General features: G+C 40.5%; 1 protein-coding gene across 1 annotated transcript in view; it reads left to right on the forward strand.

Annotated features, from left to right (window-relative positions):
- The window catches only part of CUBN (cubilin), a 175,007-nt gene that overhangs the window by 84,799 nt on the left and 73,030 nt on the right, over window positions 1–17,178 (forward strand). Inside the window, 3 exon segments of the mRNA XM_042472046.1 lie at window positions 5,219–5,400; window positions 13,702–13,876; window positions 15,551–15,732. Of these exon segments, the coding sequence (XP_042327980.1) occupies window positions 5,219–5,400; window positions 13,702–13,876; window positions 15,551–15,732 (539 nt within the window).

A 17,178-nucleotide genomic window follows, 5' to 3' on the forward strand; every position in this document is an offset into this window, starting at 1 on the left:
TGGGAGAAGGAATGGCATCTGTTTCCAGCATAAGGTGTTCTTTGCTCGCCGAGTGTATAAGAGAAGCTGAAACATGCTTGGATACATCCACATATCCGATAAACTGCTGGAAAGATGGAGCTCAACCTGTGAGCTCTGCTGTTGTGCTACTGGGATGAGAGGAGTTGCACAGAGAGGTTCAGGTTACCTCCCTCCACAGTATCAAAAAGGAAATATGATGTAACTTGGAGTGCCAGTGTAGGTTACCAAGAGTTGTGTTACCAGAGAGATATTATTCCAAGAGATTAGCTAGACCCTCTTCAAACAGTGTTTAAACAATAATGTAACATAACAGAGGCTGTGTTACATTATTGTGAGTAAGATAGGTTGGGATTTGTTCATACGCACCACAACATAGTTGTGTGTCTTGAAAATAGTGTTGTTCTGGGATTTCCCGTGCTACTTCTCCCTGCTTGTAGCTGGGCTGTCAGAAAGGTTTAGGCATTGAACTATTTTCTAAGGTTCACTTGATCGCGGACACCCTGGCTCATAAACAAGAGGTCATGCCCTAGGAAAATCTCAACAGATGAGGAAGTCCAAATGAAGCAGAAAAGCAGGACATGGAACAAACATGATTTGGGATGGGTGAAGTAGGATGGAACACAGAGTAACTTAGTCTTTTCAAGTGTTACTTGGCAAATGTTGTGTTGCCTATGCAAACACAATTTCTATTCACATGGCTAGTTTCCCAATGATCAAGATTTGTTGAATCTTCAGTATTTCCCCAGATCATAGTGGAATTCAACTATCTTGGAAAAATAGGTTGAAATAAATAGTCAAAGAATCATAGAGCTGGAAGGCACTCCAAAGGCTGTCTCATCCAATGCTTGCCAGTGCAGGAATCCACAACTAAAGCATCCCTAAGATGAGACCATCCAAGTACAGTTAGTCCTTGGTATCTGCTAGGGTTTGGTTCCAGGACATCCCATAGATACTCAAATCCATGGATGCTCAACTCCTACTAAATACAGTGGTGTAGTGAAAAGGTGCCCCTTATATAAAATGGCAAAATCAAGGTTTGCCTTATGAAATTTCTATATTTTAAAAACATGTTTTCAAGTCATGGATGGTTGAATCCGTGGATACAGAGGGTCAACTGTAGTGGACATAATCTAGCACTGACTGCCTAACAAAGATCCAGTGAACAGCTAAAGTGTAACACAAAAAGAAAGTATATGTGGTGTACACTAAAAATACCTTAAAATGCTTACAGTAGGAAAAAAAATCAGTTTACACAACAAGGAAAACTGTGGACCAAAATATGCATAAACTATCACTTTGAGAGCCCAGGGTCCCCCTCCCAATTCTTTTTTTTATTATTATTATTCATAGAGTAGTATGGCACATCCATTTGAAAGGTTTTGATGGCTTGAGTTCAAAATACAGTACAAACTTTTTTTAAGGTAACTATATAAATAACATTCATGTCTGCTTCTTACGGCATCATTGTAAACTTATAGTTAGATATTTACCAAATTTGGAAGGGATGCTCAAAGTGGCCTGATTTAACAAATTGGCTACATGGTGTATGTAAAATTCACTGTAAGATATGAGAGTGAGTGGTGTACCTTAGTTATTTTCATCCAATCCAATCCAATCTTGCTCTCTTGAGGGCCATTGAGACTGACATGCAATATCAGGAATAGTTTAGCACCCAAACACAAAGACACTCATCCTTCAGAACAGTTTAAATCAGACTGGCATTACCAATGGTTAGTGATTGCCCTGAGCAAAAGTGGACACTACTGCTGGTAGATTTATAAAATGAAGACACAATGAAATTATAAAAGGTTCAGTGGGAAAGAAGGATACTTATATGATTTAGTAAAAATTTGTTAGTTGTTTTGATATAGCATTTATTAGTGTTGCAAACCTTACTAAAAACCATGCAATTTTTTGAAAGAGCAAATGTGGAAGTAACAATACAGTATTTGAAAAGGAGAACTTGACTCCAGCATCTCACAAGAATTAACAGCTGGCTCTTCTCGCTGCCAAGATCTGAGTAGAAGCCACATCCGCTCAAGAACTTCTCTGAGTGGCTTTCCTGTCCTTAGTCACTTTTTCATGTGCTTAATTAATCAAGATGGGCCACATGTTGTCTCATTGGCTGTAGATCTCAGCCAGTCTTTATGAATCATTGCAGAGATAATAGAATGGCAGTAGAAGACTGAATTAAATGTTTTCTCCCAGGAGACCATACATGAGATAAAGGAAAATATTAAGATTTTTACCACTTATGAGAAAGCCAGCTGCAGCACAGTCTAGCATTTATTTTTACAGTGACAGGGCAAACATAAACCAAAAAATTGTGTGGCAGTGCAGAGTGTAACTTCTTGCATGCTTTTATTGACTCATGATATTCAACTGCCATTCTTAAGAAAGAATAGATTGTAAAGATAGGACTACAATTCAGGAGATTTGTTTACTGATGTCTATTATCCAATAATTAAGAGCGTAGCTCTTTCTGCTCCATTTCCCACAACAGTCAGAACTCTAGTGCGCAGTGGTTCATGCAGCAGGGCATTCTCCATGGGGATATAAAAAAATCTGACAGTTTTGGTCTCCTTGCTTTCCCAGAATCCCACCACAATTTTTTGTTCTGTCTCAGTTCCAACATAGACATTTTCTGCATTTCCTAAAACAGGCATCTGCACATCAGAAGTGATATAACGTTTGGCCAGGTTTTTCTGGGTGGGCGGATTAGTTCTGGGAGGGGGGTAACCATCTGCATTTGCTTGTGTACATTTAGTTCATTATCATGTGAAAAATCATCTGAAATGAACTTTTTAAAAAAGTGTTTTTCAGAGTGTTCAAAGGCCATACTTTGGGGCCCCAAAGGCTACATGTGGTCCATGGGCCACACTTTGCCCAGCCCACTGAAGCATATTTTTCACATATACACCTTTTTTGTTAGATACTTTTTCAAGTGTATACATGGTTTTCCTGACCACATCAGGGTGTGTTCAAGATGGCAGAAGTCATTGATGAAGAAGCACACAAGCTAGGAGAGGATGCAGCAGTTTGTTTTTGCCTAAGGCGCGTTCTACGCGGGCCTTTGCCATGCCCCCAGTACGTACTAGGGGTTGGCCGAGGACGCAGCGTCCAATCAGGCCTCACCCCTAGTACGTACTGGGTACGTCAAAATGGTGGCGCCCTATACAGATGGGCGCCACCATTTTGATGTGGCGGACGCTTAGTGTTTGCATGTCGCGGTGCAGTTATGATGCCGCAAGTGCACCATTGGCACCTTGTGGCGTCAAAACCACACAGCAAAAAGAACCCGCTTTTTGCGGATTCTTTTTGCTGCGCCGGGGAACCGCACGGTTTGTCCGCTGCAGTTCCCTGATGCAGCAAACACAGGCGCCGTAGAGTGCTCTTTTTGGGTGCTCTGTAAAGCGCCTAAGTCTGCTGGGAAGGGCAAGACCCCACCACATCCTCTCCTCTCTCCTAGCTCGAGTAACCTAAGTGCAAACTACTGTTGCACTTTGAACTCAGTTTGCTGCAACTGAAGTTAGGTGGGAACTATGGGGGAAACTGGACCAAACAGAAAAAAATTGGAACATTTTAAAAATATCTGAAAAGTGGGAAGTTAAGTGGATTCATTGGGGCTGATCCTCCCAAATCAAGACAGTTTCAGGGTATGCTAGAAAAGTGTTGAAACCTGCCTTACTTGTTTGAAGACTTTCTTTGCATTCCCATAAAACATGGGTGGGGAGGATTTTAATCTTCTGTTGTTGTTGGATTGCACCTCCTAGCAGTTCCAACCAGCATAGCTAGTGGTAAAATGTGATGGGAATTGCAGTTTAACATTATTTGAAGGGCTACACAATTCTCACCCATGGTATAATGCCTCACTTTGAGGAGGGACCCCTTAGATCAAGGCAATTGAGCATCAGCAGCTCTCTGCAGAGTCTATTTTCTGAATCATCAATAAATTCTGTCACAGTATCAGATCAGATAAGAAAGTTCATCCCCTATCATGGTGACCACACTCCTGCTGTGACATGTGCTGCCTGAGGAGAGAGGCATTAATGGGTTTTGGAAATTATGGTATTTTTTCAATACAAAATTTGTCTCACTCAGATATGTATACCTGCCTTTATCCACAGTTATCTGGGCTGTCATACTACAGTCAGTCATGTTAGATAGACTAACTATAGGATACAAAATTCTAAATCTTCTAGGAGTTCTATGAGAGAGGCATTGTTGTTCTCTTTACAAACAGTCCAATAAAATAATTTCCATATAAAGCTTTGAATGTGTTTGAATAGAATGTTTAAATGTGCTAAATTATATGACATTATTTAGAGCACTGAAAATTTCCAGAAAATTTTCATTTTTTCTTTTCCCCAGAAAACCCGCATCAGCAGGGAACTTTCTAGAACAGCTACCATTGTGCCTCCTAGAGGTATCAGGAGCCCTCCCAGAAGTAGCGGTGGGGGCACAGCATGTGTTTCATAGGAAGATCAACTCTATTCTTCCTTTCCATGTGAAAACACTCCAGTTCTCTTAAGAGATATGTTCTTTTGGTCAGATCTTAGATTGCTAACATATCTCCACTGGCAACTGATGTTTGCACATACTCACTAGCCAGTAACTGAAAAAACACTCCAAACCATGTTTTGGGCTTGCAGTTGAATCTAGCTCCAATATTGGCAGTGAGAGTATGTGAAACACTCTACAGCAGTTATTTCTCAACTTTTGGCCCTCTGTTCCCAGAAGTCCCAACCAACATGGCCAACAGTTGGGAATTATGAGAACTGAAGTCCAGATTAGCTGAAGGATCAAAGGTTGAGAACCACTGCCCTAGACAACAGTTGGCTGGTTTAGAGGATGCGACACTAGTAATATGGAACATAGCGCTCTGGTCTTTTATGTTCCCTATGACTTGTCCTTAATCCTCCAAAGAAGGGAATGGTCATGGGATTCAACTGGAGTTGTTGGAAGGCAGTCCTGCCATCTGAAACAGTCATTTTGCTATGCCAAATGGAAGGAACAGCACCAAGTATTACATATGAACCTGCTTTTTGTGCTCAGCCTTCATTTTCTCCCAATTGGTGAAGGTTTGTATGAAGCAGTTTGAACTGTCTGTCTCCTAAATAAACTATCAGTTTAACAGTCTTTGCACTTCCATGTTTATTTTGTTACAACCCTGAAATGTGTTGTCTACTTTTCTCAGGATGTGGTGGAGAACTGTATGGAGCCTCTGGATCTTTCCACAGTCTTGGATATCCAAACAACTACCCACACAATAGGGAATGTCACTGGTATATTCATACAACCCCAGGCAGTAGCATTCAACTCACCATTCTGGAATTTGACATAGAATACCATTCAAGCTGCAGCTATGATGTTCTGGAAGTAAGTAGTTTTGTTTTAATTTCCTTAACCCAGGATAGGCAGAAGGTACATCAGGACTAGACTGGCAGGAATTTTTCATTCCTAGTTTCTTGACAATCCAGGCACAATAAAATGACTTCTGCAGACATAAATTATACTGATAAAATGAAGAAAATCTACTATCCGTCCCTGCTGTATGCTTTGTAAACTCCACTTTCTCTGGGTGCACAAGACACACATTGTTTTAAATAATGATTATTTGAGTTGCATTGTTTATATATCTACTCTAAATTGCAGCAAAGAACTAGTTCCGTGCTTCATATTTAATGGCAATTAGTACTGTAAACAATGTTTTCATCTTTTTTGTGAGTTTTTTGGGCTATGTGACCATGTTCTTCAGAGAATGTTGGCATAGAAGTGAGCGGGGTAGATACACTGTGAGTCTTGGTTGAGAGGACATGATTTATATATTAATTTCTGTGCTGATCTGTTATTGAATGGCAAGGCCTCAGGGTGTCTATTTATTAGTGATCCATTGTCTGCTGGGAAATGCCCTGACCTTGGGTGGATTTCGTTTGCACTTGCTGGGTCTTGATTTGGGTGTTTTTCAGGACTGATAGCCAAACTTTGTTTACTTTAAGCATTTCTTCTTTCCTGTTGAAGTTGTCTAGGAGTTTGTGGGTTTCACTGGCTTCCCTGTGTATTCTTACCTCATAGTTGTTGGCATGGTCCAGAATTTCAGTGTTTTCAAATAGCATTTTATGCCCAGGGTAGTTTATAATGTGTTCTGCTGTTGCTGATTTTTCTGGCTGACCCTGTCTGCAATGTCTCTTGTGTTCCTAGAAATCTTTAACTATATTTTTTACTGTAGGACCTCTGTAATACTTAAAAGCATATATTTTCCTTCCACCTATAAAAATTAGGTTCAATACGAAGGTAACTGACTTTGTTTTCTTGGGGTAAGACAGAATTAAAGTCCAAACTACTTTGTCTTCCCACCCAAAAATCTAGATTCTGAGGTGCATGTAAACTGACTCAGACAGATGGTGGCATTGCAAAAATAAGAAAAGCCAAAGTGATAGATCTGACTACAACTGTTCAAGCACCTGGGTGTTAAATAAAGCAGTTGCCATCATTCCAGACATCCAGTGAGATGTATTAGTCTGTAATATCCCTTGATTTCTCCTTATAAAAATTCATAGGTCATAGGAGTCCATAGCTGGATCTGTGTACCAAGTTTAAAAAGTTTAAAAAGTATTTTCTATTGGGATGCCATCTCCATGTCAGCATCTTTGAATCCAATCCAGTGGGGAAAAATAGAGTTTGAACAAGTTATGTTTTTTAATTACAAGTCCCAAATCTGCTACAGCCATTGGTCATGGTAGCTAAGGAGTTCTGCAGTCAAAATATAACTAAATTTTCCAAAACCTACTGGGATTAGGCAGTTTCCATTGTAAATACCTCCATCCATGGACAGTGACTCTCCCTCTCCTGCTGATGACCTCAGTGACAGTGTGCAATCACCCATATCAGTCATAGTTTCTTTGTTACGATCACCCAACAAAAGGCTGGTCATTTCACAGTTTTCATGCCTGCAATACCAAGATGACACTGCAGTTTAGAAATTAAAGGCTTTTTTGTTCATTTGTTTGGCATCATTCTCATCCATGTTGCAGAGCAGGCCAGATTGCCTTTCTTTCTGTGCAAGACACATTTGGTTAGATTTCAGTGCTGTCCCGAAAGATAACCTGATATTCACTTATCTCCCAGCCCTCCCTTCCCCATGAGTAGTTCTGTCTCAATAGACACTCACTTTTGTTTCCTGAAATCTGCGCCCAGTGAGTATAGCTAGCCACATAAAACAGCCTTTCTGTTGCTCATAACTTTGGCATGCCGGCTCAGTTGTCACATTAAACAGAGCTAACGGAGCAGAAGCAAATGGCAAAAACAGGCTAAAACGAAGGGTTTTATTGATTTGCACTGTGCCTAACTCGATCTGTTGGAAAAAGGCGTTCTCTTTCTCCATTGTGTTGCAAATGAACAGCTTTTTCTATTTGGGCATATGGTACTTCTGCAGGGACCACACCCTGACATTTTTTGCAGTCCCCCACCCCGGATGGATTCATATGGTAACAATTTTTGCCTTTATAACTAAAAGTAACTTCTTTTTAAAAACAATGTTATTTTCTGTCATGGAAACAGTTTGGCTTGTTTTGCTCCGGCCTTTATGAAAGCATCTGATTAGCTGAACTGGCATGCAAAGAAAAGTGGGGAAAGAACCACTCCTCAGCTGCTTGGCTTTTTTGAAATACCCTTTGATTTTGAAACCATACAAAAGACAATTGTGAAACTGGCTGGCAATGTAAAAGAGCACTGAACAAATTAAGGGCCAAAGGAGATGTGATGACAGAGAGGCAAGAATCTGCCTCTGTCTTTTAAATTGTTTTGCAAAGAACAGCCATTTGGAGTGGGGCAGTCTGCCACCAAGATTGGGGAAAGGATGTGGGGAAGAGGATTTTAGCCTTTTCTTGATGTGCAATCTTCCATGAAAGAATTGCCCCACAGTTCTTTCTATCAGTAAAAATAGCATGTGTGCACGTGCGCACGCACACACACATATATTGTGCCCTTTCTCTTGTGCATTGCTATGTCTTCCCTTCACTTTTTGATATGCAAACATAATGAGATAGCTGTAACGACATATTAGGATCAGAGCTTGGGAATGTTTCTTTTTTGGACTACAGTTCTCAAAATCCCCTGAGACAGAACATTGTACTCTGTACTTCAACAACGTTGGCAACATGGGGGATTTGAGTTGTAGCCCAAAAATGTAACTTTTCCAATCACTGTTTAGGAGGACTGAAGATAAGTGTGACAGAGGTTTCAGTTCAGAAAAGCACAAATAAAGCTCTGCTCATGCAAAAGGGACTACACACCACCTTCCCATTGCAGTCCCTTGTGCCAACCAAAAAGTATTCTTGGAGCCTGATAGACTTTCTGGAATGAAACCAGGGAGAGGGGAATCCAACTGGATATAGAATAAACTGAAATTACTGTGTTACAAGTTGAACCTTAACTATTCATTCAAGTTCAAAGAACTGTTGATAACATAATAAGAATATGAACAAAGTTATTTAGATCTTGCTCTTCAGAAACTTCTTAGGTAGTGAAGGGGAAACTTGTCCAGTTTTCAATTCAAAAATTGATACATAGTGATTAAAGATGGCAGTTTATTTAACTACACAGTGCTGGTCCAGATATAAGCATTCCACCTGTGCAAGCTGGCACCAAACAAGCATACACTTTACTAGTGGCGTGGAATGATACCTTAGTTGACAGACTTTTATAGCCATGTTCAAATACGTCTTGAAGAGGACAACATTTATGATCATCACAAAAGTGATAATTTAAAAAGAGCATTTGGGGTGTAACATAGCCATTAATAAATAATAAATAAATAAACTTTATTTGTATACCGCCCTTCGGAACATCAGGGCGGTTCACAGCAAGTATTACACAATTATTAAAACAGCATTATAAAACCATCAATACAATAAAATAATCTGTGCCAAATCACAGATGACTCACCAATGACTAACAGGGGAACTAACAGGGGGAACTAACAAAGGGACTTAACAGAGGGGGGAAGGACTCTCAAGGCAGAGGCTTAAGGATAAGCCTACCTAAAGAGAAGCGTCTTTAGCTCCTTCTTGAATTGGGCCAGGGAGGTTGCTGAATGGAGCTCAATAGGCAGCGTGTTCCAGAGGATGGGGGCTGAGGTCGAGAAGGCCCTTCTAGTGGTGTTGTTCAATCTAACCTCTGGAACTCTTAGTAACTGCTGCCTACTGGATCTGAGTGTGTGGGGCGGAAGCGAATAGGCAGCCAATGTAGGTCCTTTAAGACCGGTGTAATATGACTGGTCCTAGGTGTATTAGTGACCAGTCTTGCTGCCATATTCTGCACTAATTGCAGCTTCCGGGTATGGTACAAGGGTTGCCCCATGTAGAGCACATTGCAGAAATCCAACCGAGAGGTTACTAGAGCGTGTACCACTGTTTCTAGGTCCCCCCGGCTCAGGTAGGGATGTAGCTGGTGTATCAGCCTAAGCTGATAACAGGTGCTCCTGACCGTCGCATCCACCTGAGATGTAAGGTGGAGCGACAAGTCAAGGAGCACCCCCAGACTGCGTACGGAGTCCCTCACGGGAAGCGTGATCCCGTTCAGAACAGGTGGAACCACCGCCATCCCTGGGCCAGGAGAACCTATCACGAGTATTTCCGTTTTCTCTGGATTCAAGCTGAGCCTGTTTTCCCTCATCCAGCCCATTACCGACTCCAGACAGGCCACGAGCGGAGAGATGCCAACCCCGGTCACTGCATCAGTCAGAGACATAGAGAAAATTATTTGGGCGTCATCAGCGTACTGATAACCCCGCGCCCCATGTCTCCGGATGATCTCTCCCAGCGGTTTCATGTAGATGTTGAAAAGCATGAGAGACAGAATGGCTCCTTGAGGGACCCCAGATGTTAGGGGTCTCTTGTCGGAGCACACGTCTCCCAGCTGCACCATCTGGAACCTCCAAGTGAGGTAGGACCGGAACCACTGGAGCGCAGTGCCCCCGATCCCCACCTCTTCCAGGCGCTCCAGAAGGATACCATGGTCTATGGTATCGAAAGCCGCTGAGATGTCCAAGAGCACCAACAGGGACACGCTTCCCCTGTCAGTGCTCAGACGGAGGTCATCGACCAAGGCGACCATGGCAGTCTCAACCCCGTAACCCGCCCGAAAGCCGGTTTGAAATGGGTCTAGATAATCTGTTTCATCCAGGATCAATTGGAGCTGGATCACAACCGCCCTCTCGATCACCTTACCCAAAAATGGCAACAGCGATACAGGCCGATAATTATTATGCATCAGGGGGTCCAGGGAGGGCTTTTTTAGTAAAGGTCTTACAGTGGCCAATTTTAATTTCGATGGAAATTGCCCTTCCCTGAAAGAAGTGTTAATAATCCGGTGTAACATTAAAGTTATCACTGGTCCCCCCTGAGCCGCCAGCCATGAGGGACAGGGATCGAGAGAGCAGGTCATCTTCCTAACACTCCTAAGGATCCTGTCCACATCCTTACAGGCTCAAAGTGATCCAGTTTAACCAAGTCCATGGAAGCTCTGGATACCTCTATTCCGGTTTCTGCTTTAACACTGGCATCTAGACCTTCACTTATCCGAGAGATTTTATCCGCGAAGAAGTTGTTAAATCTGTCGCAGCAGGCCTTGGAAGGTTCAAGGATTTGGTTCGGGGCAGGAGGGAGCTGTATAGTGATATCACATGTATGGTGATAAAAACATTTGCCTTATCCAAGCTACAACAGATGATCCTAAATCAATTGCTAATCCCAACTACAGTAGACCCATTGAATCAATTATGCAAACCACATCCCTTCAGTACATCTATTCTAGTTGGCCATATCAAGCAATAGTATTTAATTGCTAGATAAGGGTAAGGTCTCAGTCTGGCCCTTTGGATACACTCAGAGATCTAATGCTCCCTTGCCTGAGAGACCACTTCTTGGTACATTTTCAAATTTTGTAAGTTTCTTCCCATTCTAATAGACTGAAAGGGTCTGTCCAATAAGAGCCTTAAATGAAAATATTCTGGGTTTTTTTTTATTCCCATGCAGGTATAGCTTCTGGATCTGCCTCCACAGGGTCACTGAATCAATTCTTGATTGTATTACCATTCTTCTTGCAGCTGCTTTAAAAGGCACAGCTGATACCTCTGAAGCAATAGGTGCCAGCAATAGAGAGCTCCCATTCAGCTTGGATCAGCTTCAGGAGAGTGGCAGCAAAATCAAGAGTGAATTCACTAAGTCCTGCCTTTTGGCCTTTGTCTGTGCTCACCACTAGAGTGCACTCCCTCGGCAGATCTCTTAAATATAATTTGAATTGTTTGGGGTACACTGGAAATTATTTGTAATCATGATTCCTGGTCACGTGTAACAACAAGCCAAGAGTAGGGGGACATGAAGCTCAGTGCTAGTTTAGTGTTTCTCCTGGAAACATGCGAAGAAGACTGATGAAGTATTCTTTTCATGCATGTAGTATTAAGCAGTGATTTTAGCATGGTTGAGCATGAAGTGTGAAACTCGTGTCAGACCCACAGAGGCTACTTGATACTTCCCCCATGCTCTGTATGTTCAAATGGAGGTGGTAGACTTTCTTACAGAAAAAAATGTCATGAATGAACCCACCTGAAATTGAAGCACATTAAGACTCTTTCTATGCCCATAATGACCACATTTTAGCAGTAATTCCATTCCTTTAACTATAACCAGAATATTGTTCAAGAACTGAGAACAGAGGGGCAATTATAAATTCAAATCACATGTCAAAATGCGTCTTCTGTCTCAAATGAAAGCAGTTACTCAGACCTTTGCACCGTTATAATCGGCTGCTAACCAAACTGGAGAATAATATCAACATTCTATACACACTTGGCAGAAAAACGATTCTATACTTAAATGATTCTTCTCATCCTGCATGAATCAAAGCAATAATATTTTAGGGGTTGTGCTGTTCTTTCCACTGTGGATTTTTCTTGGGAAAATACATAAATGCTCTTTTCGTTCATCCAGAAAGGAAGGGCATGGCTGGGTGGAGTATCTCATTGTGGTAAATACATTCAAACAGAGTGAATCAAGATAAATGTGCTGATATTCTCAGTATATAGGATTGATGGGATTGATTCAGATTACTAAACATTTGGATACAGACTTTTGTTGAGAGGTCAGAAAGAAAGTCATGCTGAGTGTTACAACATACCCATTACAAAATGTACATTTTAGAAATCTTTGTTACAGTTTTCAAATTATTTTGAAAATGTATATCCTCGGGGAACCCTTTTGCAATTCATTAAAGGTTCATTAACTTTTGAAAGTAGTGACAAAGATTTGTTTGAACAAAGTCCTATACAGTCGGCCTGTCTTATACACGGATTTTTTATACACAGATTCAAGCATACACGGTTTGAAAATGTTCCAAAAAAGTATAAATTTACCTTGATTTTCCATTTTTTATAATGGACACCATTTTGCAATGTCATTATATTTAATGGGACTTGAGCATACACAGATTTTGTTATCCACGGGGGATCTTGGAACCAAACCCCAGTGTATAACAAGGGTCCACTGTAACTGCTAAATATAAATATTTCTTAGGATTTGTTTCCAGCAACACGTATAAACTGCAAATATTGCAAGATAGTGATATGACAGTGCCAAAAGAGAGGAAAGGGGAACAAGCCCTCAGTGAAAGTCTAGTAAAGTTATAAAACTGAAAGTTCCTTGTTAGAATAATATGCAGGTCAAAATATTGCAGTTAGAATAATCCAAGATCTATTTCTTTACAACTATAAGAAATTGTAAATTATTAATGAAGTATTCAAACCTGATAAATTTCTAAATGATTCATGAGTTGATGGACCAGGCCAAGATTACCTAAAATCTGCAAGATAGTTGTAGCCCAGGACTGGGCTGGTGTGGCCCTTCAAATGCTTTTGATTTAAAGCTCCTACTAATCTGAGCCAACATATGCTGTGATGTGGAATTATGGAGATTTTAGTCCCAAAAGCTCTGGAAGGCTGTAATTATCCATTTCCTACTTTACCCCATTCTCTGTCTATATATAAACCTGTTTAAAAAAACCAAATTCTATTAGTGTGTTTGTGTGTGTGTGCATGTGTGTATGCTTACATGCTATTTTCACATTATGAAACTCTAAGGCCTACTGAGACCATCAGAAGTCAAAGTGTGAATGAGCAATGGGCAAGGCAATCCCATATATTCATAGGTTTGCAGATGTTATATATTTCACTTGATTCTGGAGCTGGTATGCGTCCTCCACTGATCACAAATCATGTAGATTGAACATGCAGCAGAATGGATATTTGGATTGCTCCCATTGTCTTCCACAATTCTGTTCATCAGAGTCAATCCCATCATTAGTCAACATGGGACAGAAAAGTAGCAGCAAGATGTAACTTGTGAAACCACCCACCTTAGGCTCAGAGGACAATGTTTTCCCATTGCCATTGTTGAAGTAAGATTCAAATGCTAGGCTTTCCAATTCTAAATAGAATTGTGGATGGACACCATCATATACTTCACCACAATTGGTGAACATTCCAGTTTATCTGAATGTTAGATTGTAAAAAAAAAAAGTTACAAAAATCCAGTTAACTCCAAAAATATAAATGAAAATTACACTTTCAGTTGATGCTCATTTATGCCCTCATCATTACTTTTTCTGCTTATCTTTTATTTCTAGATCTATGGTGGGCCTGACTTATCTTCTCCCAGACTGGCTCAGCTGTGTGTGCCAAGAACCTTGCAGAATCCTCTGCATATCTCCAGCACTGGAAATGCAATTGTAGTCCGATTTAAAACAGACAGATCTGTGAATGGAAGGGGATTCAATGCTACTTGGCAAGAAATACCTGGAGGTGAGAGTGATTCTTTGTGCTAGGGCATTGAGAGGACTGGGCCTGGGTTACAGAGCAAAGCAGAAGCACCCCCAACATTTTTGTGAAGTTGAGGCACACATACTAAATTACTGTAGTCAATAACATTTTACCTTTCATACAGTTAGCCCAATCTTCCTGTACTTATTTGTTCGTGACTAGTGAAGTTAAAATGATGGAAAGCAAAATGGAAGATACCATCAATCACACTATTAAGCCAAATCTCAGCTGCATTTAACTGGAATCATTCATTTATAGAATAATTTGAGTTTGGAATTACATTTTAGAGTACAGCTCCCAGAATCCCCCAATCACCATGATAACTGGGAGATTCTGGGAGTTTTCCCCCAAAAATACTGTTTCCAAACTTTGAGGACAGTAAATTGTGAAGTCAAAGAGATGTTAAAGGTGCAACGTTTTATTCAGTATGTCATATGCCGCAAGACAGAATTCAGAAAGCATTCAGCTTATTTCACTCACAAGGCAATTAAATTACTAAAGGATGTTCCAATGAGCATGTTTTAACTATTAAGGTTTAAATAGGGGTGGTCAACTTGTAGCCCTCAAAATATGTTGGACCAATGCTCCTATTTGGCTATGGTGGCTAGAGCTCATGAAAGCTGCAGTCCAACGGGGTCTTGAGGGACACATATTGCCATCCCAGTTTAAATGGTGAAGGGGTCTGGTTTGCTTTGGTTTGTGTGTGTATATGCATGAGTGTTTTAAGTGTGCTTAATTACACATTTTGGTGAACCAAGGAAAGTCCATCTTTTTCAACTGTGAAGCCCTCTTTCTTCTTCCCACTGCTTTGTGACTGTCTTTCTACTATCAAAACTACAATTTTGGAGGGTAAAAGGACTTACAGATCCACTTTGTCACTGAATGGCAGTGAGATCAGAGCATCTTTATTTGTCACTGAGCACATGTTTAGTGGAAAGGTAAAGGACAAAAGCAAGAACTGGTAATCTAAATATTGTTTTGTTGCAGTAAAGCATTTTAATTTATAGAAATGATAAATTGTTATGGGTATCACTGTCATTCACAATGAAGCCTGCCATTTCATGTCTCAGAAGCAGGAAGCAGGGGAGTTCTAGTTAATCTGGTAGTTGGACTTGAACTTTGAATATCTCGGCACAAAACCCTTTGAGCAACCATGAGCCAGCCACTCGTTCTCATTAGATGCTCCTCCATGGGGTTGTTGTGACATGAAAAAACTCAGCTGAAGTACCCTGAAGGCACCAGAGCTCACCTGATCTGAGAAGTTAAGCAGGGTCAGGCTTGGCTAGTACTTGGATGGGCAATCATCAAGGAATACCAGATGCTGTAGTCTGTATTTCAAGGAAAGCAGGGCAAACCATCTCTGAATATTCTTTTCCTAGGAGAACCTTTTGAAGTCTCTATAAGTTGACAGGCAACTTGAAGTTACTCAGATGCATGTGCACATACAAATAGGCAGGCAGGTATGTGAGGGAAAAAATACCTTGCAACACAATATGGAATTTGGATGAGACAAAATTGTTGGCCAGATTTTGAGAAATGCAACAGAACTAGAACTGGCAGGATTTTCATACCCTTACTTATAGACTTAATATTCATTTCAAGCCTATATTTGTTAAGATATATTTGTCTGACCAATACTCTTTGCCTAATTTCCAGGATGTGGAGGAGTTTTCCAAGCTCCACATGGTGAAATCCATTCTCCTAACTATCCTCAGCCTTACAGCAACAATACTGACTGTTCTTGGGTCATCCGAGTTGACTCTGGTTACCGTGTTCTGTTGAACTTCACAGACTTTGAAATAGAATCTCACGGTTCTTGTAACTTTGACTATGTTGCAGTAAGTAACAATAGACATTCTGATGCAATTGTGATCAGTAATTTAAACGTTTCTTTCATGTTAAGAGAAATTTAACTTGCTACCTATATGAAAAATGTTGCACACTTGTTCATTTTTGTTTGGACAGAGGTTATTACAGGACAAATAAAGTGGGCTGGGTGAGTAGGTGCTAAGGCAGGTTTAATGCTGAACATTAAAAAAACAAAAATAATGATCATGGATGATTTATATAACTTTAATGTAGGTGAAAAAATTCAAATAGTTAAAGGTTTTCCATATCTTGGAAGAGTCAGTAATCAGAAAAGAGATTTCAAGAGAAGTCAAGAAATCAGAAGACTAAAGCTTGGGAGGTCAGCTAAAAAAGAACTAGTCAAGATCTTGAAGTGCAAAGATACACTGAATATTTAGGGTTGTCGATTTAGGATTGTCCACTGAATATTTAGGATCCCATGCCACTGTATTTCCCTTCACTATGTATAGATATGAGAGCTGGATAGTGAAGAAGGCTGATAGGAAGCAAACCAACTCATTTCAGATGTGGTGTTGTAGAAGAACTCTGTGGATATTGTGAACTGCTAAAAAGACACAAGCCAACACTTGTTTCCATGCAGTCACACAACCCACATTATTCTATCATTCTGCCCCACTTCACCCCGCCACAAACCAGATAAGGACTGCAACATAAGGATATTTTCTATCATATGGCAATACAGTAGGCCCTTGGTATCTGCTAGAGTTTGATTCCAGGACCCCCAAGTGGAAATCAAAATCCATGGATGCTCAAGTCCCTTTAAATATAATGGTGTGGTAAAATGGTGTATCTTATATAAAATGGCAAAATCAAGGTTTGTTTTTTGTAATTTAATATTTAATTTTTTTTTCAAACCCTGGATGTTTGAATCCGTTGATAAAAGAAGCCATGGATGTGGAGAGCCAACTGTATAGGTCTTTCATTTCCTTTATACTTTCACAGTGTGATGGCTAAATCTAAGTGAAATCAGTGACTGCAGTAGATCTTAGAAGTATTTTTTTTAATGCACTGAGCTGTGGTCTGAAATACCAGTAAACTGTGAGTCATTCTTTCCCAGCAACTGGAGCTGATTAATTTTTAGTTGTGCTGTTCAACTATAAGCTCAGAAACAGGACAGTGCAAGCTCCTCTGGAAATCCATAAACCAATGTGTGGCTGCACATTCTATATAAAATCACAAAGATTTTAAAATGCAGATAGCTATGGAAATAAATAATTATCTGGTATTCCTGTACAGTAAAGAGGTGTTCTAAGCAAGCAATCTACTGGCTGTCACCCTGTTTGATTTATCTTAACAGTACTAATTAATGAACTTGGAAATGTTACTTCGGCCTACATCTGCCCAAATTCCTCACCCCACAGAACAGGAATGGAAGTCAAGGCAATGGGGCAAGTTGGGGCAGTTGCAGGGCCAGG

The sequence above is a fragment of the Sceloporus undulatus genome, chromosome 6 (genome assembly GCF_019175285.1).
Source record: "Sceloporus undulatus isolate JIND9_A2432 ecotype Alabama chromosome 6, SceUnd_v1.1, whole genome shotgun sequence".
Taxonomy (NCBI): domain Eukaryota; kingdom Metazoa; phylum Chordata; class Lepidosauria; order Squamata; family Phrynosomatidae; genus Sceloporus; species Sceloporus undulatus.